Raw genomic sequence first — 26,958 nt, forward strand, 5'->3', positions numbered from 1 at the left:
GCCACACATTGGGCCCTATGCTCAGCATGGAGTCTTCTTAAGATTCTCACTCTCCCTCTGCCCCTCCCCAGCTTGTGCATGCTCTCTTCTCAAATCATCGTTTTTAAAAAGATCTACTCCTAACCACTCTAGTGTAATTTATACCCATCTAGTTCCTAGAGTTACTAATATTGGTTTTTAAAAACTTTGCCTTTTTTTAAGGATTATTTGAGGGTAGAATATTGCTTTTTTCCCCTAAATGTATGGCTAAAGAAAACTTCCACAAAGAATAATTTTGAACTTTTTTAATGCACGAAAAGATCATCTCAGAAACAGAACAGATACTGACTTTTTAACGATGAAGCATTATATAAAGAAGCCCCCTCCCCACTTAGTAAATAGGAATATAGTGTAAATAGATTGAAAGGAGGTGAAAACTTTAGGATTCAATGCAAATCCTAAAGTAGTATACAACATTCATATATGGCTTCTTATCTCATAGCAATAGTATTCTCATAATGATGTATATGACATTCATACTTACTGGTAAGATGCTTTTGACTCAAAAGTTAAACAAAAATGGTGGAGAGGTAGTTTTGCCAATGCAAGGTGAGAAAAAAGGCTTTACCTTGCTTTTTTTCCCTTAAACATCTGTAACCATTTCACTTTGTTCTAATTTTCTTCTGAATTAGTCAAGACAACAATGATGCTTTTAGAAGCCAATTTCAAAACCCTCTAGGAATGGATTCCCCCAACTACACAATGATGTTTTTGAAACAACTCCTCTGAAAGTCCCCTGGAAGGCTCCACAGTGTTCCTCTGTCTTGGAAAGGTTACCAATTTTGGCTCCAAGAAGACCTGTTAAGATGTGACCAGCAGTTATAGGGATCCATTCCTATTTTCTCCTCAAATTCTATCCATGGTCTCATTATGGTAATTTCTACAGTGACCCAAGAATATTGTTATGTACCCTGTCATGGTAAGTCAGGGATGGCTTTAAATAAATGTGTGTGTGTGTGTGTGTGTGTGTGTGTGTATAATAAAGTTTGGAACAAAAGTTTGAAAAATTCTCTAGCTAGGCAGTGAGACAGCATGATGAGTACTAGAAGGGACTGCATGTCATTCCTCATGTTTTCAATTGTGTTCCATAAAGTCCTCACATCTCAGATGGAAAGGGAGTTTCCGCTTCTGCCTGTCACATGCTTTATCTGCATGAGGAGACAGAGTGGGGAAGGTCTACTGATATTCAAATTCTTTGACACTGGTCATTTGAGCCTATGTACAAACTAGCTTATCCTATTTTTACAAAGGGAAATAAGCCCTCAAAAGAAAAGTTAAATGTCAAGGGTCAACAAAACATTGATCAATTCGCAAATCTAGAACAGTTATTTACTGGACAATGGTTAGGAACCACTAGAAACAAAGTGACATTAATTGGGGATGACTTGTTACACATCAGAAAGCATAAATATACAGTAAGTAGGAGGTTTATATGTTGCCCCACAGAATATGTACAAGTTGGAGCTACTGTGAGGCTGAGCAGGAATTCCTGGACCATACCCCCAGCTCAAAGCAGATCTCCGCATACATTTATCCTTGCAAATGCACAATGTGAGAAATCAAGGTTGCCAGTGAAATAGCACTTTGCCTGCTGAGTGTCTTCTTCCCCACAAATATGCACAAGTCTGTTCTCCAGTGGTGGTCTGTGGCCTCACAGCTCTTGCCCTTCCATGGTGCCACGATCTCTCAGTGGCACATGGAGCCAAGGCATACGCTGGACCCCTACACTTCTGCTTCTACTGGTTTGTAAGCTCTGCCTTCACAGTCTCCAGATGCAAATCAAAGCATAAATAACAGGCCACGCTCGTGGCTCCTCCATTCACAAGGTTACTAGGAACAGATACTGGTCAAAGCAGCGCAAGTGCCACATGCCAGTGTCCAGGAGTGGAGAGTAGCTTTGTGCACTTTTGCAAAAATACCCCCCCCACAAAAAAAAATCTACCCTACATGTCTTTTATTTCACTGATTAGCCCTGTCTGTAGCTAGGAAGACACTGTGTTGCTCCTGGGCTCTTTCTATCAGCTTCCTCTTCTTTTTCTTGTTCTTCTCCTTTGCCTTTGGGGCTCTCTTTCCTACAATGGGGGAAAGAGAAAGAAATGAAGACACGTCAGAAAAGAAAACACAAAACATTAAGACCTTTACACAAAGCCCATCTGGAAAACATCACCTATGGAAAAAGCAGCCTCAAAGAGAAAATTGTTCACATTAATTTTGACGGAATAATAATAATTTACTAAATTGGATATGCTGTCTAAAACAGAGACTGATCTTCCTGTTATAGGGAACTGGCATATTTAAAAACCTCTCAGCGGCCTGATCAGTCTTGCAAATATCATCCTGCCACAAAAATTCCATTTATCCCCTCCGACTTATAACAATACTACCCTTTACTAGACATCTTTACATCTTTCTCCTGCTCCACATGTTGGTGGGTCGAAAGAAAATAAGCATCTATCTACAGTAAATATACCAGAAGTTTCAAACTCCCTTCTCCCTGCCCCCACCCCCAGGAGGAAAAAAAAACTCTTGCTTCTAACATTATTCCTTCCCTGCTCTCCAAAGGCCCGCATATGAAATGACATAGGTGGAATACTTCTTTGTTTTCTATAAAAATTCATAAGGACACCATTCCTTATGTGGCTTATGGCCTCTTATACAAATCTTCTAGACCAGTTATTCTGATTATTGTGAGCAAGAAAAATTCTAGTTTGTCCCGAAGACCTGGCAATAGGTGTCTTACTACCAGAAGATCATGCCACCACATAAGCCTATTCTCCTCTTTGCCTCCACCATCAGGATGACAGACCATTAGCTAAATCGTTGAGATTTGTCTCCATCAGGAGTTTTTTTTAATATAACTCTCCCTTTGCCTCCACTGTATTTCACTTCTTGGATCTTGTGGTTGTGGTCCATAGTTTTTACAACATCTCAACATTTTAAATATGTATACCAAAGATCATGAGAGAAAAAAAAATTTAGGTTCTAAACCCACAGGAATCATGGGAATTTTAGGACAGAAAAGAGCTTAAAGGTCACTGAGTTGTGCAGAAATTAAGTCATCACCATACACCTCCAGAAGAGAAAGATTCTTCCCTCAACAGACTGTCAACTCTCCTACTTCCATTTTAATTGTGTAGCCCTACATAACTTCTCTCTTTGGTGAAGTACAGCTCTTAGATATTATAGTAATCGGTACCACAAATAGGACATTCAGTTCTAACACATGCTTTCCATCCTTCCAAGACCCTTTATCACAGGGACATAGCTGGCCAGCTTTTCAGTTGAGACAATGGAGGTGGCGGCTGAGGTAAGAAAAGGGAAAGAAACAGACCAGAAGTTTGGGAGCTAGATCCATGCCTTAGGAAAGCAGAATCATACTAGATTACAAGAGTCTAGAAGATTTCTAAACAAGGGAGGGATTTCTCATTTTGTTTGGGATGGAAAACCGTCACATGGTTGGCACATAGTTGACAGTTAACAAGTGTTTGCAGAGTAAAACTTTATCACATGATAAAGAATAATTTTAATAGGACACTAAAGCAAAATAATCAGAATATAATCATGCCCTCACAGTAAATTATGACAGCCCCTGAAGTTAATTTCTGGTTCTTATTAAATTCTAGCATTAGTGTTACAATGGTACCTTGCCATCTTTAAACATAGTTAATCCTACCCAATGAAACCATAGTCCAAACCATCATTAAAATCAAAGAAGTGGTAAAGTTACTTTAGATATAATGATGAGACACACACCTAATGAAGACAGAGGAAATACTTAACATAAAATTTCATATTTTAAAAGAAGCTTCAATTATAAAATTTTTAAAGATTTCCCTAGCTCTATATTTTCTCTAAACAAACAACAAAAACTTTAGTTAAAATCACTGCTGACTACATTGTAAAAATGAGCTGATGTTTAATTTAATCAAAGCCTGGAGTTTCTTTTAAAAGCAAATTGAAATTGAGTAAATGGAAAAATAATATTACTAGATGTTTAAATGTGTTAAGATAAAAATATGCTGAGTATTTGTTCAAGAAATCTATTCACATTCATCATTTCAATTTTTCATGTGAAAAATGTACAGTACTTTCGCTAACAGAAAAATCTATGCTAAATAACTGGAAATTCTTATTTTAAGAGAGGGTCAATTTCATGCCACTTACCTAATATATCATTCTGATGTAATCGTCAATATCAAATGGTCCTCGGGTTTGCTGGCTGACATAATATAGTGTGATAGGAAAGTTACTCAATATTTGCATTAAAGAGTTCATAGTGTGGCCAAAATTTCAGCAATGCTTCTGGAAACTTATATAAAATAAGTTTTCAAGTTGTACAACTATTCCACTGGCAATAAGTTATATGGTACTGGTTTCAACTAAAGATGTTTGGGAGACCTAATTACAACCCTAAAAATTTTCCTCAGAAGTCTCTTTTGAATGACATCTCTGTGCTATTGGTTCATTGCTTGGTTTTGTTTCTGGTCAGCCCCATTTCTCATGTAGGATACATTGCAAATACCAAAGAATTAAGATGGTTAGCCAAGATCTGACCACAGATAGGCCTAAATTAACTGAAAATATTTTGTGGTCCATAGTAGACTATTTTGACTTAAAACCCAACTCAAGGTAATAAAAAAAATACTAAAATAAAACCTAAGGTATAAAAAAGATCTTGTACATATTTTCTTCTGAACTCTACTAAGATTTTCAAACCTAAGAAATTGGTAAGATTAAAGCTAACAGAAAATACAAATACTGTTTTGATCTATCCATTTGAAAATAAGTTATATTGGACATTCAAGTGTGCTAACTCATGTTTGTTTCTTTACACCTGTGGCTGTTTAGACTATGAGATTAGACTTGGAGAATGCCTTCTAGACTTTCAGATTATTTCACATTCTTAAGCACATTTACCCTGTACAGGAAGCATTTAAAGGCAAGTATGATGCCAGTCACCCCAAGAGAAATTCAATTCATGGGTTTAGCTTTCTTTTTAGCTCACAAGTGACAGCCTGGAAACTATACTCCCAAGATCAGCAGAAAAAGGTTTGAGTTTAATGAGGACATTATCAGCCTCCAGCTATATCCAACTTTAATCACAAATGTGCATATCTTTGTCCTGAGTACTTTAAGAATAGTGGCCTTGACAAATCACTGGTCAATCTCTTCAGCACTGTTCTATGGATGCAAGATGACTGGCTCAGATGTTACAGTTGTTAAGGAAAGCAATAGGGTTTAGTAGAGAAAGGCAAAAGGAAAGGGAGCTGATAGGTAAGTGTGGTCTTGTAACTAAGAGGTTTGTTGAGGCATCATACTTGTGACCCTCATTTTTTACATTTATAGAATGAAAATGCTTGATCCTTTTTCACCAGAAAGTTGTATAAAATGTCATAAGACAAGATCATCATCAAAACAAAGTTAGAAAGATACCATCAAAACCACACTCTAACCAACACAATTATATTGATTTGCACACATGTGGAAATGGTCCAACAGGATAACCTATCAACTCTTCTACAGAGAAAGGTGAACAGTCCCTTATGGAAATACTCCTAACGGCCAGCTGTAGATGACTGCTATTAGAAATAGGATAGATTATTTTCAACCAAGATATCAGGCAGACTCACAAATTACATGAAGCTGTGAAAATATGGACTCCACTGCCAGGCAGGCACGAATTTCATTCTTTCCTAAGCCCCAAAGTTGAGGAAAGTCTTCAAAAGGTTTTTCCCCTCACTAGGTTTAGGTAAGTTTTTTCATAATTGGGATCAATGATTCTTGTGCATCTATCAGTGAGGCACAAAGGTTATGTAGGGTTTCCAATAAAGAAGGACAAACATAATATAGTCTCATTCATTTGGGGAATATAAATAATAGTGAAAGGGAATAGAAGGGAAGGGAGAAGAAATGGGTAGGAAATATCAGAAAGGGAGACAGAACATGAAGACTCCTAACTCTGGGAAACAAACTAGGGGTTGTGGAAGGGGAGGAGGACGGGGGGTGGGGGTGAATGGGTGATGGGCATTGAGAGGGGCACTTGACGGGATGAGCACTGGGTGTTATTCTGTATGATGGCAAATTGAACACCAATAAAAAATAAATTTATTATTAAAAATATATATATATAATTCCAAAAAAAGATTACTAAGTGTTTTAAGGAAGACTTTCTTACAGTAAATGAAATGAGAGAATTTTAAAGAAAAAATTCAGTAGCTGTGACTACGAAACAAAAGTCCCTCCCTTTCTCTCCACACACACACACTTGCGCACATGCACTCATGGACACACACACACACGCGGGAAAATAAGCCACAATTATGACAAATGTGATTTCCACTGCTAAAGCCACAACTGTGATGACAAAGGTGATCATCTGAAATCAGGACTGATTTATATTAAATTTTAATGCTATCTTTGTGATACTAACTTGAAACCTGGGTTTCACTGTATTTATGAAATTGACTAAGGAGACTTGGGGATCATTTCAGAGATTGGGTCATTCTTCAGAGCAGCTGAAATTGAGGGTCAAAACCTGAAAACCACAAAGCTGGGGAATTTCGTTACATTTCAGAGGACACGACTAGATGTAGAACAGAGAAATTTGCTTCCACATCTTTACAAGGACTGAGTTGTAGACAATGAATAGCAATTTTGATCTATTTCTCTTTCTCATATGGGCAGCTTGAGTTTGCCCAAGAATGAGTAGCAACAGAGATTTATTTATTTAAGAGTGATTGATGATTCTCTGGAAAAATGCCAGTTGGTTCCTAAATATTTTAAAAGCTCATAAAAAACAGACAGAAGACTTAAATATAATTCTTAAGGGAAATAAAAACAGCTAATAAATATATGAAACAATCGAATCTCACAATTAAAAGTGCCAAATAAAATGAGTTGCCACTGCCAAGAATCTTAAAAGTAAAAAGTGAGAATGTGGTAAGACAGGCATCAGGATGCATTATAGAATATAAAATTGATTCAGTCTTTCTAAAAGCCATCTGGCAATGTGTACAAAAGCATTAAAATATTCATAACTTTTGACTCAGATCTAGGAACTCATCCTAGGAAAATAATCTAGACTTGGACAGAGATTTATGCATAGAGATGTTTACTACAGAACTCTGAAAAATTGTAAATTACCAAAATGTCCTACTACACAATTTTTCATGACCTTTTTTTTATGATTACTGAAACTACTGAACTACCTGAACACTTTTAGCATTAAGAAGCAGTTCACAAAGTTGCTTTAATCTAGAAAGGTGTCCAAGTAGGCAAATATGATGAGCATGACTGGAATCTACCACAGTATATTCTACTTAGTCTAAAATAAAAATCCTCCACGGTCTCTAACGGTTCTTAATAACATATTAATGGTTATTTTACATCAGCTGAGCCTCAGAGAAAAGAGCCTGAATAAGCAAATGAATCTGCTCTGTCTCCTTATTTACAGCACAAAGTTCTTTAGTGTTCTTAGTGACATTTATCTGATTTTTAAGAAATAACATATTTTCCACTATAAATACTGCATAGATAAAAGGGTTTCAAAGGACTGAAAAATCCTTCATTCAATGACTGTCTCCTGACTGTGATCAAATTGTTTTTGAGAACAAAAGAATCTAGACACAAACCAACAAATGTTGAAGTGCTAAAAAATAATAAGCTATATGCTGAGGAGATTTTAGTGGGCATCTTGAACTTCGAGTCATATTGTGAAAATCTTCCATGCGGTCACTTAGTCATTTCATCTTAATAAAAGAGCATGTGGGGGCAGCCCGGGTGGTTCAGCGGTTTAGCGCCACCTTCAGCCCAGGGCCTGATCCTGGAGACCCGGGATCAAGTCCCACATCGGGCTCCCTGCATGGAGCCTGCTTCTCCCTCTGCCTGTGTCTCTGCCTCTCTCTCTCTCTGTCTCTCATGAATGAATGAATGAATCAATCAATCAATCAATCAATCTTTAAAAAATCTATAAAAGAGCATGTGCTTCAAAGATCTACACATAACTCAGAGATAACTCGCAAGTAGTTGTTTTGCTTACAAGGGTATTTGCGGGGAGCAACAACCATCCAAAATAAAACAGTTGACAGAATGGACTTCTCTAAATATGTAAACATGAAAATCATTCAGAATTCCTATGTATGTTTATGATAATTTTTAAGAAACTAATTCAATAAGCCAATTATGACTGTGTTACTATTTGTAAAACTTGCCACATTTTTATTGTAAAAAGAATAGTATGAAATGGCTTTGTCTATAAGACCTCTCCAATCTTCCTATATTAGGTGTCTACCTGTTTTGTCGAAAGGAAGCCCCACTTGGTTTAAAGTCTTGTTTCATGTTCAGCGTTATGAAAATGGAAGAAAAGAAAGGCTTATCCTAAAGATTACCTGAACCTTTACAAATAAGGATTCCTGAACATGGTCTTGCAAAATTTCCCCATTTTATAGCTCTGAAGAAAAATCCCCTGCTACAGACTCCCCAAACCCTACAAACTCATTTGAAGTCACAAGGACTACAGAAAAGTAATTTGAATCAGATCTTGGTTTCTTCCATATAATTTTGGCCATTCCATTTGATTTAATATAAACTCTTAGATATCTGGTACTTCAAAAAAATCAGTTTAAAGATAAGATTCTATGGAGTTTAAGATAGGTGAGAATAAATAAACAAGTAGAGGTGGTTTCAAAAATACCTACGGTTCTTTCATAATAACTAAGTTACTGCAAAGACAGTGACAAGGTGGCAGAGACACATTATACTCCACAATTTCACTTGTGAGAAAATAAATATATAACTCTACCACAAGGGGGCAATAATTCACTATTACGGTAAGGATCTCTGGTGTAAAATGCCTGCAGGGGAGCTCTGGATCTCTCACTTCTTACTTTTAACCCCAGTTAGAGGCTTTTCTTTTTCCTTTAAAGCCAAAGATAAGCTCTATATCAAAATGTCCTACTACATAATTTTTCATGACCTCTTTTTTGTGATTACTGAAACAATAAGTGTGTTTTCAACTGTGAAGTATTTGTATCTTACAGGCACAGCGACTAAATTTTTTCCCCTAAGAGAAATTTCATGTCCCTAAAATTTATCATAAATAGGCATAAGGCAAAGGTTGTAAATCAAAACATTCCTCTTCTAGTGGGAAGCAGCGGACTAAAGAATGGAGAGCAAAGTCCAAGGGCAGCACAAGGAAAAGTATAACTGCACTGCTGTTGAAAAGATGTCTGAGGGTCAAGGGAACTAATAAGAAGTCAGATGAATGTGCTTTTCAAACAGTGAGTTAGGGTAAAAGCATTATTCTCACATCCAGGTTGCCATTTTATGGGGAAGTTAATACAAACTATTTGCAAAGAACAGCTCCTTTTCTTGGATCCCTTATCAAGAAAAATAGAGTTGCAAAGCTAAAAATGATCTTTGTTATATCTTCTGGTCCAGGGAGTTCCCACAGATTTAATATTAAGTATAAAAGCTGATTGTCACATGCTGATTGCTGACAAAGGGTTTTGATCATGTTGGCCTCCCAGGATGATGATCAGTTGGCCATGTTGGGGAGGGTAGAGAGACAGACTATGGCAGGTATTTGCTACCCCTACTGTAGTCCAATTCTGCTAAATGGTTAAGATACGAAGCAGATGAGGCACAGAAAACTAGAGCAACCTACCCACATTCCTACAGCTTCCTAGCAGCTGAGCTGGACTGGCAATCAGGTCTTAAGGTCTCTCTTATGTACCTTTCCAGCTTTAAAGGTCACTGGATAAGAACATAGTTTAGAGTTATTATTCAAAAGAGGGAGAAAAGTGTTAAAAGATAATATTTCTCTGAACTTCATAACTGAAAATCCTCTATGAATTGCAAAATATCATCTGTAGCCTAAGACTTTCTGCAAATGTACACAGCATTAATTCAATGCTTGCTCTTTTTCTTTTAGCAAGGTGCAATCTGGAAGTTTCTTAGGTAGGGTGATTGAGATGGTGGGCCTTCCTAATATGTATCATGTATTGTAAGCACTTTACATACATACCTTCTTAGCTGAATATTGTGAAAAACATTCAGTACTCAAACCATTCTGCTGGAATGTTTCATAGCTACATACCCTAAATTCAAGCAGAAAAATTTGCAGAAAACTATGAGGCTCATTTGGCACTCTTCAGTTAAGTCAGAAAACATCCAGTTTTCAGAGAAAATGATACAACTGATTTCATTTGATAGGACCACCAGAAAACCAGAGAGGAATTTCAAGTCCCTTCATAGCTGACTTCGTACTGTACCAGAAGATACCTTTTAAGATAATTCTATTAGAATAAGAGGATTTAATACCTTCCTCTTGGTCTTCAATCAATAACCATGAAATAAAAAAAGAAGTCCAAGATACTATATTTAGGACTATCATCATATGGCAGACATTTATTTAATTTGGATTCCACACAATTTCTGTGGAACTTAAAGACATACTTACAAGTAAAGTGAATTAGCCATTTCTGCTTTTTGGGTTAGAATGAGTCATCAGTCCAAGCCACTGCTCACGTAAGTAGCAAGCCTCACGTGAAGACAGCCAGCACAGGATAACATAAGGAAATGCCTGTTCTGTGAAGCATCATAAGTGTATTCATTCCCTCCTCTGCCCTCAGCACATTAGCCCTCCTTCATTAAAAAAGTCATCATCTTCTGTTGCAATTTTGTTTGCCTATATATCATGGCTACTATGCAAATAACTATAAATAGCTACACTTTAATGCCTGGTTAAACTCCTGGTCTTTCTAAAAATCAAATTGCAGATATTCATTCATACTTAACTAAAAGAGGGATTGGAACAAAGATATATGGACTAGATCTAAACACTGAATGTGGTAAGGAACCAAACCCACCTGGTCTTTATCATCCATCATAAAATGAACTCTCTTGCTCTTCCTGAACTCCATCCACATGGCTTCTACCCTCAACCTCAGCTTACATACTGTCTATAAAGGCAACCCTGGCCCTGAGGAAACCCCTTGACCTTTCTTTCAGCTTACCTCTCTCTTATAACTACCTCAGTCTCTTGGTTTGATTGCATATTCCCCAGAGAGGGATTCAACATACCTTGTCAAAGAGCCTTAGATGCCTGGCCAGCCCCTAGGATGGGTCACTCTCAGGTCTAGCCTGGAGAGGGGGTGTGGGGTGGAGAGAGAATCATGTGACACTAGACTGAGCAGGCATCTAGGATACATTGTTAGGAACATTGGTTTGGGTGTCAAACCACCCTAGATTCAAAGCAGATCACTCTCAGAAGCTAGTGATCTTCGGTAAGTTACTTTTCTAATGCTTAGTTTACTCATTTCTAAATTGATAATATCAAAGGTACCACCTATGAGGGGCAAAGAAAATATGTGTACAGTTCCAGATACTATACTTGGCGCATGAATGTTAATTATAGTACCAGGAGGGGCCCTCGTGTGTATTATTTCTAATCCTCAAGACAGCCTGCAAGGTAGGCATTATTTCCATTCTGCCAATGAGGAAGTAAGTTTAGAGAAGTTAATAGCTCAAAATCACATAGCTCGGCAATGATTCAAACCAACATCTGGCAGATTCTAAAACCCGTACTCTTTCCACTATACTATTTGGATCCCCTGTGCCCAGCAAAATGTCTTTGATCTCATAATCATTTAAATGGTTGCTGAACAAACAAATTAATAAGTAAATACTAGGCTGAAGAAAGGCATCAATCTTCCCAACCAGTCCCCCAGTATATCAGGGTTCCCTTGGGCCACATTGGTTTCCCAGTGGGCCTGGCCTACAATGTCCAGTTCTCATATTAATTATTCCCTGGGGTTAAGGCATTTAAAGCCTCAGTTTCCTGAGGTCAAGCAACACATTTAGCATTTCCAGCTCAGTATCAACAGTGCGCCTGTGGCAAAAACCAAGGGAAGAAAACACAGGATGTTTCTTTTTCAGCTGGGAGTTGGAAGTTTAGACCTGTGGTTCCAAGAGCCAGTTCATGGGCCAGACATAGAATCCTCCAGGGAGGTTTTTTTAAATATAGGCTCCCTAGCCATACACTGACTCCTGAGTGAAACCTTCAAGATGGAAAATCCAGAATGGTTTTGAAGCTTCAGAAGTGATGCAGCACAAAGTTAAGATTTTATGCAAGTCTAGAGCATAGAACTCTTCGGAAAAGGACGTGGGCAAGATAAAGAACGAACTTTGGAAGAGGATGTGAGAGCACTTCAAAAATAAATGGCAACCTCCATCCCAACTGAGCTGAGAAATAGCTTCCAAATTGTGAAATGAAGCAAACCACTCTGTGCTGGGACTCCCTTGGTTCTGTTCGTGGTGATGCCCCCAAGAATCAGCAGACATCAAAGCTGCCCCTGTGTCAAAAGGAAGGTACATGCCCAGGAAAGGGGCCCCTCATCTTTATGCTCAAGCTAAGGTGTAGATCACTCACATTATATCAGACTCATTTTTCCTGTGTTTGTCTTCCAGAAACTTCCTTTATTCTACTGAGTCTCAAATTCATTCAATTAACAAGATTGTTTTGAAAGACAATCTAGTTAGTTTGCAGAAATTCTAAATAGACAAAAAAAGAAAACAAAATTGTGATTGAAAAAATTTAAACTATTATCAAGTTGGGGGCTTCTTCCTAACTAGGCTATGGAGTTGGCACTTCAAAAACTGGAAAGAGAAGAAAAGTACCCCTCAGACCATTGTGTCACTTGGTGTCAAATATTTAATAGCAGGGGTGCCTGGGTGGCTCAGTCTGTTAAGCATCAGCCTTCAGCTCAGGTCATGATCTTAGGGTCCTGAGATGGAGCCCCACACTGGGCTCCCTGCTCAGCAGAGAGTCTGCTTCTCCCTCTGCCCCTTCCCCTGCTCATGCTCGCTCTCCCTCTCTCACAAAATCTTTAAAAAAAAATCTAATGCCAGAGGTATTAAAATATTATATCTGTATTACGAGGAGGCATAGCCCAGGTCTTTTTTTTTTAATTTTTATTTATTTATGATAGTCACAGAGAGAGAAAGAGAGAGAGGCAGAGACACAGGCAGAGGGAGAGGCAGGCTCCATGCACCGGGAGCCCGACGTGGGATTCGATCCCGGGTCTCCAGGATAGCGCTCTGGGCCAAAGGCAGGCGCCAAACCGCTGCGCCACCCAGGGATCCCCCAAGTCTTTTTTCTTTTCTTTCAGAAAGGTACTCTAAGCTTCTTCCAAATTGAATAATCATCATCCACATCATTATCATCTGGTGTTAGCTGTGTGCCAGGCACTAAGTTTTACATAGAAATCATTTAATACTAAAAATACTCCATTGAAATAGATATTATCTTTAGTCCTATGTTAAGATTACAGAGGTAAAGTAACCCAAGATGACAGAGACAGCATATGGCAGGGTTCAGATTTGGATTCAGGTAGTCCGGTCCCCAAGCTTACCCTCCTAACCATCATCCCATTCTCTCTCTCCTTCCTCTCCTCTCTCTCTCCCTCTCTCCTCACCTCAGTGTTATAAATGTGATGTCTGAAGAGAGAGGAGAGGAAGAAGGTCAATGTTCCAACACTCTTCCCTTTAATCAGAGACTCCCACATGCTCTATGAACAGGCCACTCACAGTAAAATGGCTGGGCCATTAAATTCATAAAATGAAGGCTGGTCCCATCATCATTTTGATACAAGACCAAGACGATAAAAGGCATTTTTTTCTCAACAGAGAAAAAATTCTTGCAGGACATGGAAAGTAAACAAGTATTTGCCAAAATGAATAGTCTCTATCTATAAGTAAAGGCTAAACAAATGTTACATTCACTGTACAATCTTTGTCAACCACCCAAGTAGCAGCAATGGATCTCAATTAGAGGGAAAATACTGGACAAGGAACTCTAAATAACATGTTCAACACACCTAATGATTATTAGAGATATCACATTTCTAAGGTTTTACAAAGTCTAAAACCTTGCTAAGTTATCTTGAATCCTAATATCTTTGTCTTTGCCAAATATTAAAAGAACAGAACGTGGGTATTTTTTACAAACATCCTGGTGTTTAATAAAAAATATTTTACTCTCCAGAAAAAGTATGTTTTACTGTTAAACGTATCATACAAACTAAAATCAAAGGAAACTACTGCTCATGTACATATCCACATCCACACAGTAAATATCTGCAGTATTTCCCAAGCATTACTTCTATCACGATTTTCTAATCAGTTTTATTTAACGGAGATGTCAACAGAAAACATGAGAAACCAAATTTTACAATTAACATGAAAAAATGTAAGACCTCATGGAAACAATTTTAAAGATTTATTGATTTATTTTAGTGGGGAGGGGCAGAAAGAAAAGGAGAGAGATTCTCAGTCTCCGCACTGAGCACAGAGCCCCACGCCAGGCTCAATCTCATAACCCTGAGATCACAGCCTGAGCTGAAAGCAAGAGTCCTTGCTTCACTATGACACCCAGAAGCCCTGTAATGATTTTAAGTGAATCTTCATTGAATCAGAGATCCAAGAGGAGATTCATCTTCCAAATTACTATACTTACAGTAAGGATATCACCTGGAGTTCCGCTATAAAAAACTACATAAAGAGTATCAGTGAGCAATTATGTTTTTTAAAAAAATAATTTAAAAAAAAGACTACCTTCTCACCATCTTGGCAGGGCAGCAGGCTCAGGACCCGTGTTGAAACAGGAGCTAAACTGATCAGTGTAGTTAAAAATTCCCATTAACAGCCGAGGAGCGCCTGGGTGGCTCAGTCAGTTAAGCAACAGGACTCCTGATTTCGGCTCAGGTCATGATCTCTGGGTCCTGGGATTGAGCCCCACTTCAGGCTCCCTGCTGGAGATTCTCTTTCCCTCTCCCTCTGCCCCTCCCCCTGCTCACTCTTCTTTCTTCCTCTAAACAAAAATAATTTTTAAAAAAAATGCCTGTTAATGGTTGGAAGTCAGGAACACTGAAACTAGGAAACAGTGGGCAAAGCACTGCACATCCACTCTGCCCAGGTACTGCCCCTTTACTTGGCTTTCAATAATGCAAGGCAGCCTAGCCAAATGAGGGGACTGAAAACAAAAATGTTAAAAAAAAAAAACACATTTTTAAAGGGACTTTGGGGAAAGGCTAGGAAAAGAAAGAGGTCATGTCTCACAGGGCATTAAAAAAATCTTTTAAAAAGCAGAACCACAGTCTACTTTTCACTATGTTGCTCATCAAAAGTAGATGAAGCTACAGAGCTCTAACATCATTGTAATAACTCCTTTATTAGGAAAGTGAGACACTGAGTTATTGAGATGTAAAAAAGCTTTCCTGCTTTGCCATTTTCAAAAATTAGGTAACTAGTTTTTCTGACAGAAGATGGTCAGAAGACAAGGGATGATTAAGAAACTGGAAATCGCTTCCAATCAGTTTGATCCTAAATATAAAGCTGATAAAATGTATCAGTGATAAATGGTAAGGATTCGTACTTATATTTTGATATACTCATCACCTCATTAAAAAAGTATCTTTAACTGCCTTAAAATAAGCGTTTTCAAGACTATCGAAAAATTCTAAAAACCACCAAAATAGGCATGCCCAGGGCTCATCGTTTAAATGTTTTATTAAAAGCTAAATTGTAGCATGAATTAACTATTTTTTCTTTCTTTGAAAGACAATTGCAGTTATATTTTAATGACCATTCAATTTAATCTTAAATGCTAGGTCACTGGCAGGCAGTTTCAATAGCCATGAAATAGCCCATCCTAAAAATTCCTGTGCAGTTTCTCTGAGGTGTGTGTATGTGTATTCGTAAGCACATGTGCATCTAAAACATAGCCCTCCATGAACTGTACCTGGATATACTGTTTGAGAAAACTGTTTACTTACACTTAAATATGTATGTGTGCATCTCAGAACATAAAATTAGAGAGGAAGATTAACCATGAGAGATTCTTAACTCTGAGAAACAAAGGGTTGCCGAAGGGGAGGTGGGTAGGGGGATGGGGTAACTGGGTGACAGGCATTAAGGAGGGCACATGATGTGATGAGCACTGAGTGTTATACTATATACTCTATCTTGGCAAATTGAATTTAATAAAAAAATAAAATTGAAAAAAGCATAAAATTATGTTTTTAGGATTATGACCAAACTATATATTTCTTAAAATATAACATTAAAAATTCTGGGGGTTTAATCATAAACTCAAAAAGAGTTGCAAAGTTATTATGGTAAAAGTTTATGGTTTGGAGTCATAACTAATCAGTGCTACTTTTCTGGCTCTGACAAAAAATATTTTGCCCTGAACAGCGAAGTTTCTCCAAGGATCCAGTTTTTATGCCATAAAGTATGGAAAAACAATTCCTACTAAGGGCAGAGCAGGACTTTAGATCTCTTTCCCAGTTACTGTATTTACAAACAAACAAAATATGGATGAGGAAAGTGAGGGAGAAATAAATATTATGGCTTCCATTCAACTCAAATACAAATTTGTCTAAGGGACCATTTCATAAATATCTCATGTAGATATCACTAAGGTCACAGAATTGACAGGGAAGCATTTTATTCATGATAGGATATGATTTTCAAAGCTTTACCATAACGCTACTTGTTAAAACTTAAAAGCAGATACAAAGATTACTTTGTCATAGATCCTATTCTAAGGATTTCCATTACAGAAACACTACAGAGACTAATCGTAAAGAGTTTCTGAAAACTTAATCCTCGGGAAGTCTGCAATGGAGAGGTTACAAAAACAAAATGGCAACATTTGGATTGTCGCCATTGTGTTCTCAGCCTCAAAGTTAAGGTAAAAGACAGTTTGAGGATGTTAATATTGTATTGAAGCCTGGAAATTTGCTAAAAAACTTCAGGTGCTCTCATCACACACATACAAAAGGTATAGGAGTGCTAAGAGTGGGCATCCTCTCAAAAACCACACGACCTTGGTGACTGCTGCAGGGGTCCACAGAAGCTGAGGACTGTCAGGGACCTCAGTAGCAGGTCCAAGTTCAGAGTCTAGGGACCAAAGCAGGCAGCATTGGTGGCTGGAGCCTGTGATGTGCACACATTTGGCCACAGGGAACCAGCTGCAGGTGCCTGGTTAGTGGCAGAGGCCAGCTGCAGACACACACATGGTGGTGGGAGCCAGGACAAAGGGCAAAGGCTAAGGCCAACTGCAGATGCCCTGGAAGCTTTGGGAACCCTGGCTGTCAGTATGCACCCCTGTGGCTCCTGGTTCTAGTCACTGGTGCACAGCAGTAGAGGCTGGTGTAAGGAGTCAGAGTGGGTGTGGGTACACAGCTGGGGTAACTAGCTACTGGTGAGCTCAGTGGTACAGGCCAATGACAGGAACCAGGGCTAGATCTGGGTCCACGGGCAGCTGCCAGGGCCTGGCTGTGTGCATGCCTTCCTGAGGCTGAATGGTCCCTCCATGGGCATGCGCATAGCAGCAGAGGCCAGTGACAGAGGTTGGGCTAGAGGCATACAGGTACACAGCTAGAGGTGCTAGTGCTAGATGAGCCCAGTGGTGCAGGCCAATGATAGGAAACAGGGCCAGATTCAGGCCCACAAACAGCTGTGGGTGCCGTGGCTATGGGCACACACTTTCATAGCTGTTCTCACCATAGGTGCACACGTGGCAATGGAGGCCAGGGATGGGCAGCAGCCCAGCAGCATTTAAGTGCATGGGGGAAGGGAGGGGCTAGCCCCAAGAGCACTCACAGCAGTGAGGGTCCCCTGGGGATGTTCTAAGCTGGTGTCTTGTGCTCACATAGCCATGGAGGCCCAGACTGGCTTTCTGTGTGGGTCCTGGGCTCTTGGCAAGGGTTTAGGGCAGGGAGAGGGTAAGGACTCAGGCAGCTGGTATCAGCAAACATGAATACCTGTGGGGCAAAAACTGGTGAAATTCATGAAGGGTCTGGGTGACCCTTGGTTTCTTCACTGGCAAAAGCTACTAGTGTCACTTATGGAACAGGTCACTGGGAACTGTGGAGCCTCCCACTGGGCGGCTGATACTGGTAGCTCCTGCTTTTCTGCCTTGTTCTTAACCATCATTATACATCTCAGCTTTGCTGGTCTCTGGGTGGAGTGACGGAAGTGGGTCCTTCATGCAGGACCCCAAAAGGCTGGGGAAGCTGAGAGGGGAACACTCTCTAGCTTCGTCTTTTCTCTTGGCTCTGACAAATACAGTCATGGGAGATGGAATGCTAAGGGCAAAATGCACATGAGAAAATGCTCCACATCACTGGCCATCAGGGAAATACAAATCAAAACCACAATGAGACACCTCCTCACACCAGTGAGAATGGGGAAAATTAACAAGACAGGGAACAACAAATGTTGGAGAGGAGGTGGAAAAAGGGGAACCCTCCTGCACTGTTGGTGGGAATGTGAACTGCTGCAGCCACTCTGGAAAACTGTGTGGAGGAGCTCTTGGCAAGGCTCAAAGTGTTAAAAATAGACCTGCCCTACGACCCAGCAATTGCACTGTTGGGGATTTACCCCAAAGATACAGCTGCAATGAAACGCTGGGACACCCACACTCCAATGTTTATAGCAGCAATGTCCACAATAGCCAAACTGTGGAAGGAGCCTCGGTGCCCATCGAAAGATGAATGGATCAAGAAGCTGTGGTTTATGTATACAATGGAATATTCCTCAGCCATTAGAAACGACAAATACCCACCATTTGCTTCAACGTGGATGGAACTGGAGGGTATTATGCTGAGTGGAATAAGTCAATCGGAGAAGGACAAACATTATATGGTCTCATTCATGTGGGGAATATAAGAATTAGCAAAAGGGAATAAAGGAAAAGGAGAGAAAATGAGTGAAAATATCAGTGAGGGTGACAAAACATGAGAGACTCCTAACTCTGGGAAATGAACAAGGAGTAGTGGAAAGGGAGATGGGCAGGGGGTCGGGGTGACTGGGTAATGGGCACGCTTGGCGGGATGAGCACTGGGTGTTATGCTAAATGTTGGCAAATTGAACTCCAATAAAAATTAAAAAACAAAAAAAAAACTTCTTTCTTCCCTTTTTGGTCATTTACTCTCAAGTTTGTCACACAGCATTGCCGAAGTTTCTTAAGTGGGCCCCAGAACTCTCCCAGAGTTGTTTTTGTTTGCAGATATTTGGAGAGAACTGAAGGCTGAGGTCTCCTCCTCTGCCATCTTGATGATGCCATCAATAATCATCTATTTTATAAACTAAGTGGTGGGTACAGGGTTTTTATTCTATCATTGTTCTTTAAACTTATAAATTATATGTACATTTTGGCAGCTATGATATTTAAAAATACAAAATCACTGTAAAATGATTAAAGCTCCTAGAATTAACCATTTTTAACCAAAGACATACCTATAAGTACTCATGTGTGTTTTAAACAAAAATGTTTCCATATCATGAATGCTAATCAACTACTAGTTTTTTTTAATAAATTTATTTTTTATTGGTGTTCAATTTGCCAACATACAGAATAACACCCAGTGCTCATCCCTTCAAGTGCCCCCCTCAGTGCCCGTCACCCACTCACCCCCACCCCCCGCAATCCTCCCCTTCCACCACCCCTGGTTCGTTTACCAGAGTTAGGAGTCTTTATGTTCCGTCTCCCTTTCTGATATTTCCTACCCATTTCTTCTCCCTTCCCTTCTATTCCCTTTCACTATTATTTATATTCCCCAAATGAATGAGAACATATAATTCAAAATACTAGTTTCTTAGGATATCTTAACAAAGGTTCCCCCACCACCACCAACACCAAGAAATGAGTACATTGGCATCACAGTTTGTAATTGTTACATATTTGAGTATCTTTATGTCCTTTCACTACAGGAACCCTCAGTATCCAGATCTAATCCATTCCTGAAAACGTAACGAATAGAACATTTTTGGGTAGTAGAACCTGTCTTCCACTTTGAAATGGAAAAAGTAGTTTATTTCCGGTTTATGAAACTATACCAACTAGTTTCCCAGAACACCACTAAAATCCTTAGTAAGCATCTATTTAATAATCCAACCAAGGATTTCTGAATAAAAATCATTTAAATAGCCAAATTACCTAATTTAGTAAAACCAAACAAACTCTTTGCCAGGTGTGTTTTGTGTTAACCCAGCAATGGCACTCTATGGGTGTGGGAAAGCTTCCACATTTGGGAAATAGAGTAGTTCTCTGGCAGTGTGACCTCAGGGTATCATGTTCTTGGTTCCTTGTATGCATATGTCACTCCAGGGGTGGAGTGTGTTGCTCCGCTGAGTCTGGGCTGACCTTAACAACTTGCATGACACAGGTGATGTTCTAGGACTTCTTTTCTAAGAAGCCTTACAGCTTCATTCTGGGTGATGAAACCCAAGCAAAACCCATGGGGAAACTGTGTGGATAGAGAGATGCTCAACCAGCACCAAATGATCCAGCCATGCCAGCCCAGGAACCACACAAGAGGGTAAGAAGCCTCCAGATGTATCCATCTTCAGCAAAGGACAAAACAGAATGAACACCTCCCAAGTGAGAGCCTCTAACTGCAACCTGTCAGCCATCAGATCATGAGAAATATTTCTTTTACAAGAAGAAATTATTTTAAGCTACTAATTTACTAAGTTTAAGCTACCAAGTTTGGATTCTTTGTCATGCAGCAATAGATAGCCAGAATATGCATTTTCCTATTGGGAGAACCAGTGGGGTGAGATGTCCCACATGTCCTTCTTGCCTGGACTCACACTCTGAATCCATTATGATAGGGTTCCTTTCATAAATCTGGAGTGAAAATTTTTGCTAGTAATTACATTAAATATTGCAACAGTGACAATTCTGGTAGCACGGAGTACCAGTAAAGATCACGTGGCTGGATGACAAGATTATCTAGTTACATCCTTCATCTTTCAAAAGGTAGATGCTAGTTCATTTTTTTTTTTACACTAAAACTGCAAGTCTCAGCTTGATTTTTATTTTCATAGATGTTTGTAGAATTTTTTCTTCATCCCTCTTATTCAAATGTTTTTGCCAGGCTGAGAAAATGATCTCTGGCTCTATAAACTAGGCTCTTCATTTTTCCACTGAATTTTTTTATTGTTATCAGCTTTTCCACCATCATTTTCATCAATTTGTCCTTATCTTCTAAAATGTTATTATTTTCTCAAGATTTTCCTTGGTATCATTAATCTATTTTCCAAATGATCAATGCTATATTGGACATTCCCCAGCAAACACTGTGATGGGCTGTTCTAGGCTTAGCTTGCTATCATTCTTTATCTCGCCTGACCTCCCTTCTCATGGGATCACATCGTCCATCAATCTCAACTCAGGTGCTACTGCTTTCCAACCTAATTTACAAAGAGGTCTACTCTACATCCTGCTGAGGACAAACTTTACATTTTTCTTCTGTTCTTCTCATGCAGAAATATCAGGAGTCTGAACTTTGCAGCTTTTGAATTATTTTCCTCTCATTCTACAATAATTATTCCATAAATTCTTTTTTTCCCCTTCAAAAAAGAGCAAGTCTACTCAGATCTAGGAGTTAAATTGTGAGGGCTGCCTTAGGACCCGCTCTCTGTCCATCTGCTTGTTGATTAAATTCCATTTTCCTCCCAACTCATGAATAGCACTTGATTGGCCCATCCTTCAACCTAATCCAACGTTTAAGAAACTATTCTCTGCTGTGATGATGGTAAACTAGTATGGAACCTTCTCTTGCCTACTGTCTGGATTTCTAACACACCGAAGGGAAATACATTAAATTATAATCTTTAACAGTAATTCCTATTAGGGTTCTTTCTGTCACTTCCTTGACTTAAAGCACTTAAAGGAACCACCCTTTGCAGGACACAGTGTGCCACCTACTTCTTAACGCATTTATTTTTCTGGGAGTTGGTGAATGCTTGTAGGAAGATGTAACAGAAAGGCTTTAGGGAGAAAGAGGTTAGAAAGAGGAATCTGGCTTCATAGATGGTTTATCCTTATCATTAGGAGCACTAGCCCCAAAGCCAGACAATCTGGACCAAATTCCGACTTCATTACTGAACGTGTTCAAACCATAGCTAATATTGATCATCTATGTGCCTCGCTTCCTCACCTAGAAATCAGGAATAACAACAGTACCTAACCTGTACAATTACTGCAGTAATTTAATGAGTTAATATGCCTAACAATATCTGCATATTGTAAGTATTGATTATTACTTATAATTATCATTCTATTGTTATAAAGCAGAAGCCATGCAACAAAAGGACATCTGTCCAGTTCTCTCATTGGCAGAGAACTTTCCTTTTTGATTTGGGGGCCAGCTGGTTGAGAGTGAAGCTGTTTCTAGCTCTCAGGTAGACATGGTCATCAGTAGCATCACATAAACGCCCCTTGACTTATGCTTTTCACTCCAGTCCTTTTGGTTTTTTGTTGTTGGGCCTGACAACAGGTTACAGTTTTACCCATTCCATTCTCTAAGTATTTTAGGACAACTCCATCTAGATATCATTTTTAACCAGAGGCCATTGAACATCAATCCTAAGGATGTTCAAATATTAAAACTTAAGTTTACATGACAGAGAGTAGCTCTCAAGTCCAATTCTGTTTTGTTTACATCAATGCTAAGTGTCAAGTTCTAAAAATCTCCTGACTCATCAGAATTATTAAATGCAGTCCAGGAAATCTCACAGTGCTGGACAGGACTCTGAGGGCTCATCTACTTCATCTATTGGTCTTAAAATATGTCTACAACCATTTATCCTGGACAAAGTATTTTTAGAGACCCAAGAGAATACTTAAGTATTTTTAACAACCTTAAGTACCAAGGAGCTCTTGATTATTTGAACCCCAAACCCTCTTCTGTGGTTAAGTATGGTTTCTCAGAGAAAAAAAAAATCGTTGGCCACCAGGTTCCATATAATCTTTATGGTCTTTATGCCTTATTAGATCATCCTTTACTACCCTTTTTAAAAATATATAGTTAACAGATGTACTGTTTAGCTGACAAAGTTTGCATAAATAATTGGCTTTATATAAACACATACTGCCTATTCTTCTTTTGAAATGTCATATTTATTTTAAACAAGAAACTAAAAATTTAGTCTTGCCAAATTTTATAAAGCTTTCTAGCCTAACCTTTTGATTCCCTTTACTAGAAGTACTTACATTATATAAAAGTAACGGAACTGGGAGAAATGCCATTCCAAATTTTTATGTATGGAACATTTAAAAGTGGTGAGTTCCTACCATGGATATTTTCCAACAATCATCTTAGTTCAGGAAAGCAATATAGCATAGAGGTTAAGAACACGCTCTTTGGGGCCTGAGAGCCTCGGTGTAAACCTTAGTCCTGCCACTTCTGATCCAAAGCCTCACAGCTGGTCTCTTCCCTAAGCCTTGGTTTATCATCTATAAGATGTGAGAAACAGTAGCTCCTACCACATTAAAAAAAAATGGTGTGGTGATTAAACAAGAAAATGAAGTTTTTGCCCAGTTCATGGCACATGGTAAGCACTGGATATACGGCAGTGGTAGAAATGGTGGTGTATCACGGATGATAAGAAAAAAGACCATCAGTGATACTGTGAGAGAAGGAATAGAACTTCTTTGCCTTCCTTAAAGCAGCCACATGGAACGATCTAACTCAGAGCCAAGCCACAGAGGTTTGACCTCACACCCCGACACTGCTGTGAGCCCCAGTCCCGGCTGTGCAGGCCCAACTCCACCCGCCACGCGCTGTTCCTTTTCTGACTTCAAGAGCAATTTGAAGCTGCTCCTCCCGCCTCTGATGAGCAGTTACTGCCGGTTAGGATGGGATTTACTTGACATCCTCTTATTTAAACAGCTTCGCAAAAGTAATTTTTTGTTGTTTGGAGAGGATAAGGAACACTACAGAAGTACTCCTGCCCAACGAAGTGAGGATCACGCAACAAAAGGAAAACACACCCGAAGGAAAACAAATGTGTAGAGGAGATAAATTCACTTTGAGATGGATGTTTACCAGAAAAGAAATTACACCCACAGTTCTCTCAGTTGGGGACCAATGGCAAGCTACATGCCCCCTGTTTAGCAGCTGAAAGCCAGCCAAATCCTGTGGCTTGGCTGCCTCACAAGCTTTAAATAGACGAACTTGCAGAACAGCACCCAAGTAAGCAAATAATGTGCAAGCTGCTCTCGGCTAAGAATAGGGAGAGAGAAGATAGAAATTTTTCAATAACTACAAGCTTGAAGAGATTATGCAGATATATGGGTTTAGCTTTGCTAAGGTAGAAAACGTTCAATTAAGTTTCCAAAATCGCTGAAGGCCACTTTCAAACTCCCTCTCATCCTCCATCACCTTACAACAATCTAGGATACGTTGTAGAAAACTTAGAAACCTATGAATGTCATCTTTTCAATAGCTGCTTTGCTGCTTGTATTTTTCCCCACCTAACCCAAACAGGTTTCCCCACTGTGGAGAGAAATGCAAAGCAATGTTTAGACTATTAACTCTGATTTTTAAAGAAGCTATTAGGCAAAATATCTGGAGAGAAAAAAAATGTTGCCAGTAGAGATTACAAGGCCCAATTCAGCTATAATATTCATAGAAAGAATCCATGTATCTTCTTTCCTACTTTGAGCATGCTGGGTGATTCTGATAATCTCTCTGGCTTCTCTAGTACCATCAGAATTGCTTTCTCTATATTCAAGTGGACTGAAGTTAACATCATTTATCAGTTAACATTAAAATATACCCAGGTGCTACACATCTTGCATGGGCTGATCCGTTTAGTGTTCATTACAACACTGAAGGCAGGCCTTATTTCACAGATGGAGGAACTGAGGGTTGTGAAGGTAAGAAGCTGCAAAGGTCACAGAGCTATTGAGTCAAGGAGCCCAATGTGAGCTCCAAGGCTTTAACTCTTAAAACAGTTATGTTGCAGTGCCTGCTTATGTAAGCACTTCAAGAGTTAGAAATCAAGTAGAAGTGGAGTAGGAATGAGGCTTGAAAGAAGAATGAAGATAAAAGAGGATCTAAACTTTCCAGGTTCTCTTGGCCAGACCCCAGTTCCTCTTACTATAGTACTTTCCCACTGCCCCCATTTCTGGAGCAGCATGGATCCTGCAACTTTGAACTTCCTGCTGACGAACATTCTAAATCCGCTCATATATCAGATCCAGCAAATTTCCTGCATTACATTGTTACACCAGGTCACCACCAGGATTTTTCATGATAGGCAGATGCATTCTGAACCACAACACCAAACAGCAAAGCACTAGGGACTGAAATTAGTCTTGCTTTAACGTAATGATTTCCAAGTATGTTGCTTCATCTCTAAATAAGTCCTCTAACTCACCATGGGTACTCAGTCAAGCCCTATTAAATGTAACAATTTAATGGAGAACCTGGACTATTGTCAGAAGAGGACATATGCTATTCCCTAGATTGAGAGCAGAGCCAGGGGTTGAGGTTGGCCCTATTAGCAGACACTTAGCTTGAGCACTGTGTGTCATTTTTCATCTCGTGACTGTATGATATGGTTCAAATCCTAACTTAGCTAATCGACATGCTAAACTACCAAGTAAGATTTTATAATCCAATTTGTTTGTCATCATTGCAGCTGTTTTAACCAAACTGTGCTAATTTGTTTCAGGACATACATAAAATCCAGCATTCCTCTACTCAGGCTGGAAACATAATGCACTTTCCCAGTGAATTAAGAAGTTTAGATGGCTCCCATAAAAACCTGTGACATGAAATTAAGCTAATTACAAGACGCAAATTTAAGGTTTAAACTACTTAATAATTCTTATTAATTTTGCACTAAAAAATTGAAGCCAACAATGAACAAGAGTTACTTTGTATAAACTAACTCTCTTCAAATTAATGCTATTTCCTTTATAGTAAAAAGAAAAGTTAATATAAAGTAGGTCTTTATTCTTCACATATCCTCCAAATCATAGCTCTGCAGTACTTATGGTTCCAAGATACCCAAAGTCCGGTAATGCCCTTGGTAATCTGAGATCTGTAGTACACTTGTGACACAAGCCTCCTTTATTTTCCCCTCAAATGCTGTCAAAGCACATGAATGTTATCACTCTGTATTACTTTATGTTTGGATGCTTGGCACTTACAAAATTAATTGGATCATTTGTATCCAGTCACAGAAATACCATACCAAAAATAGAAAAGTAAAAATACAATAAAATTTGCAGAAGTCCAATTACACAAAACTAGAGACTAACTAACATGAAATAAGCAGTTGGCCGAAAATTTAAAGTAAAATGACCACACTAATAGAAGAAATGCAATATGTGCTTTAAAAAAAAAACTGTATCACTAAATAGTTAACAGAAATTTTAATAACATTTAATAAAGTTACATATTTATTTCAAGGTGATACCAAAGTGAGATAAAAAGGTTCTAGTTTTGGGGCACCCGGATGGCTCAGTCTTGACTCTCGATTTGGGGTCAGGCCATGATCTCAGGGTCGTGACGTGGAGCCCCATGTCAGGCTCTACACTCAGCGCGGAGTCTACTTGAGATTCTCTCTCTCCCTCTCCCCCTTTCTCCTCCCTGCTCCTCTCTGGGGTGAATAAATAAATCTTAAAAAAAAAATTCTAGTCTTACATACTAAAGAGATACTCTTCTAGAACTGGTCTCAAGAAAAAAAAAAAAGGAAAAGAAAAAAAAGACCAGTCAAGAGATCAATTAGTAAAAGTGGGCAAAGATAAGAAGCAGCAACAAGCTGTGAAGGTAGAATCAAGTGGAATCAGTGACCAAAGGGACAGGGAAATAAGAAAAGAGGAGTTTGGGATGATTTGCAAGTTGTGGCTAAATTGAGTAGGGACGTGATGCCAGCCTCTGAAATAGGGCAGAGCCTTTAGAAGAGCCTTTTTGAAAGGAGAATTAGGAGTCATTTCAGATGTTTTTAATTTGCTGTCCATGGGGGAAAACCAGGTGGAAATAGGAAAATCAGGGCTGGGGTAATAAGGGCAACCGAGACAGGACAGATAGAGGATGAAAACATAATAAA

At 39.0% G+C, this 26,958-nt stretch overlaps 1 protein-coding gene across 1 annotated transcript in view; it reads right to left on the reverse strand.

The window, feature by feature from the left end:
* Positions 1-299: 299 nt before the first annotated feature.
* RSPO2 (R-spondin 2) overlaps positions 300-26,958 on the reverse strand; it is a 145,121-nt gene continuing 118,462 nt past the window's right edge. The window contains exon 6 of the mRNA XM_055314213.1: positions 300-2,111. Within this exon, the coding sequence (XP_055170188.1) occupies positions 1,999-2,111 (113 nt within the window). The 3' untranslated portion in view covers positions 300-1,998. The remainder of the gene's footprint in view (positions 2,112-26,958) is intronic.

The sequence above is a fragment of the Nyctereutes procyonoides genome, unplaced genomic scaffold, assembly GCF_905146905.1.
Source record: "Nyctereutes procyonoides isolate TBG_1078 unplaced genomic scaffold, NYPRO_anot_genome, whole genome shotgun sequence".
Classification (NCBI taxonomy): Eukaryota; Metazoa; Chordata; class Mammalia; order Carnivora; family Canidae; genus Nyctereutes; species Nyctereutes procyonoides.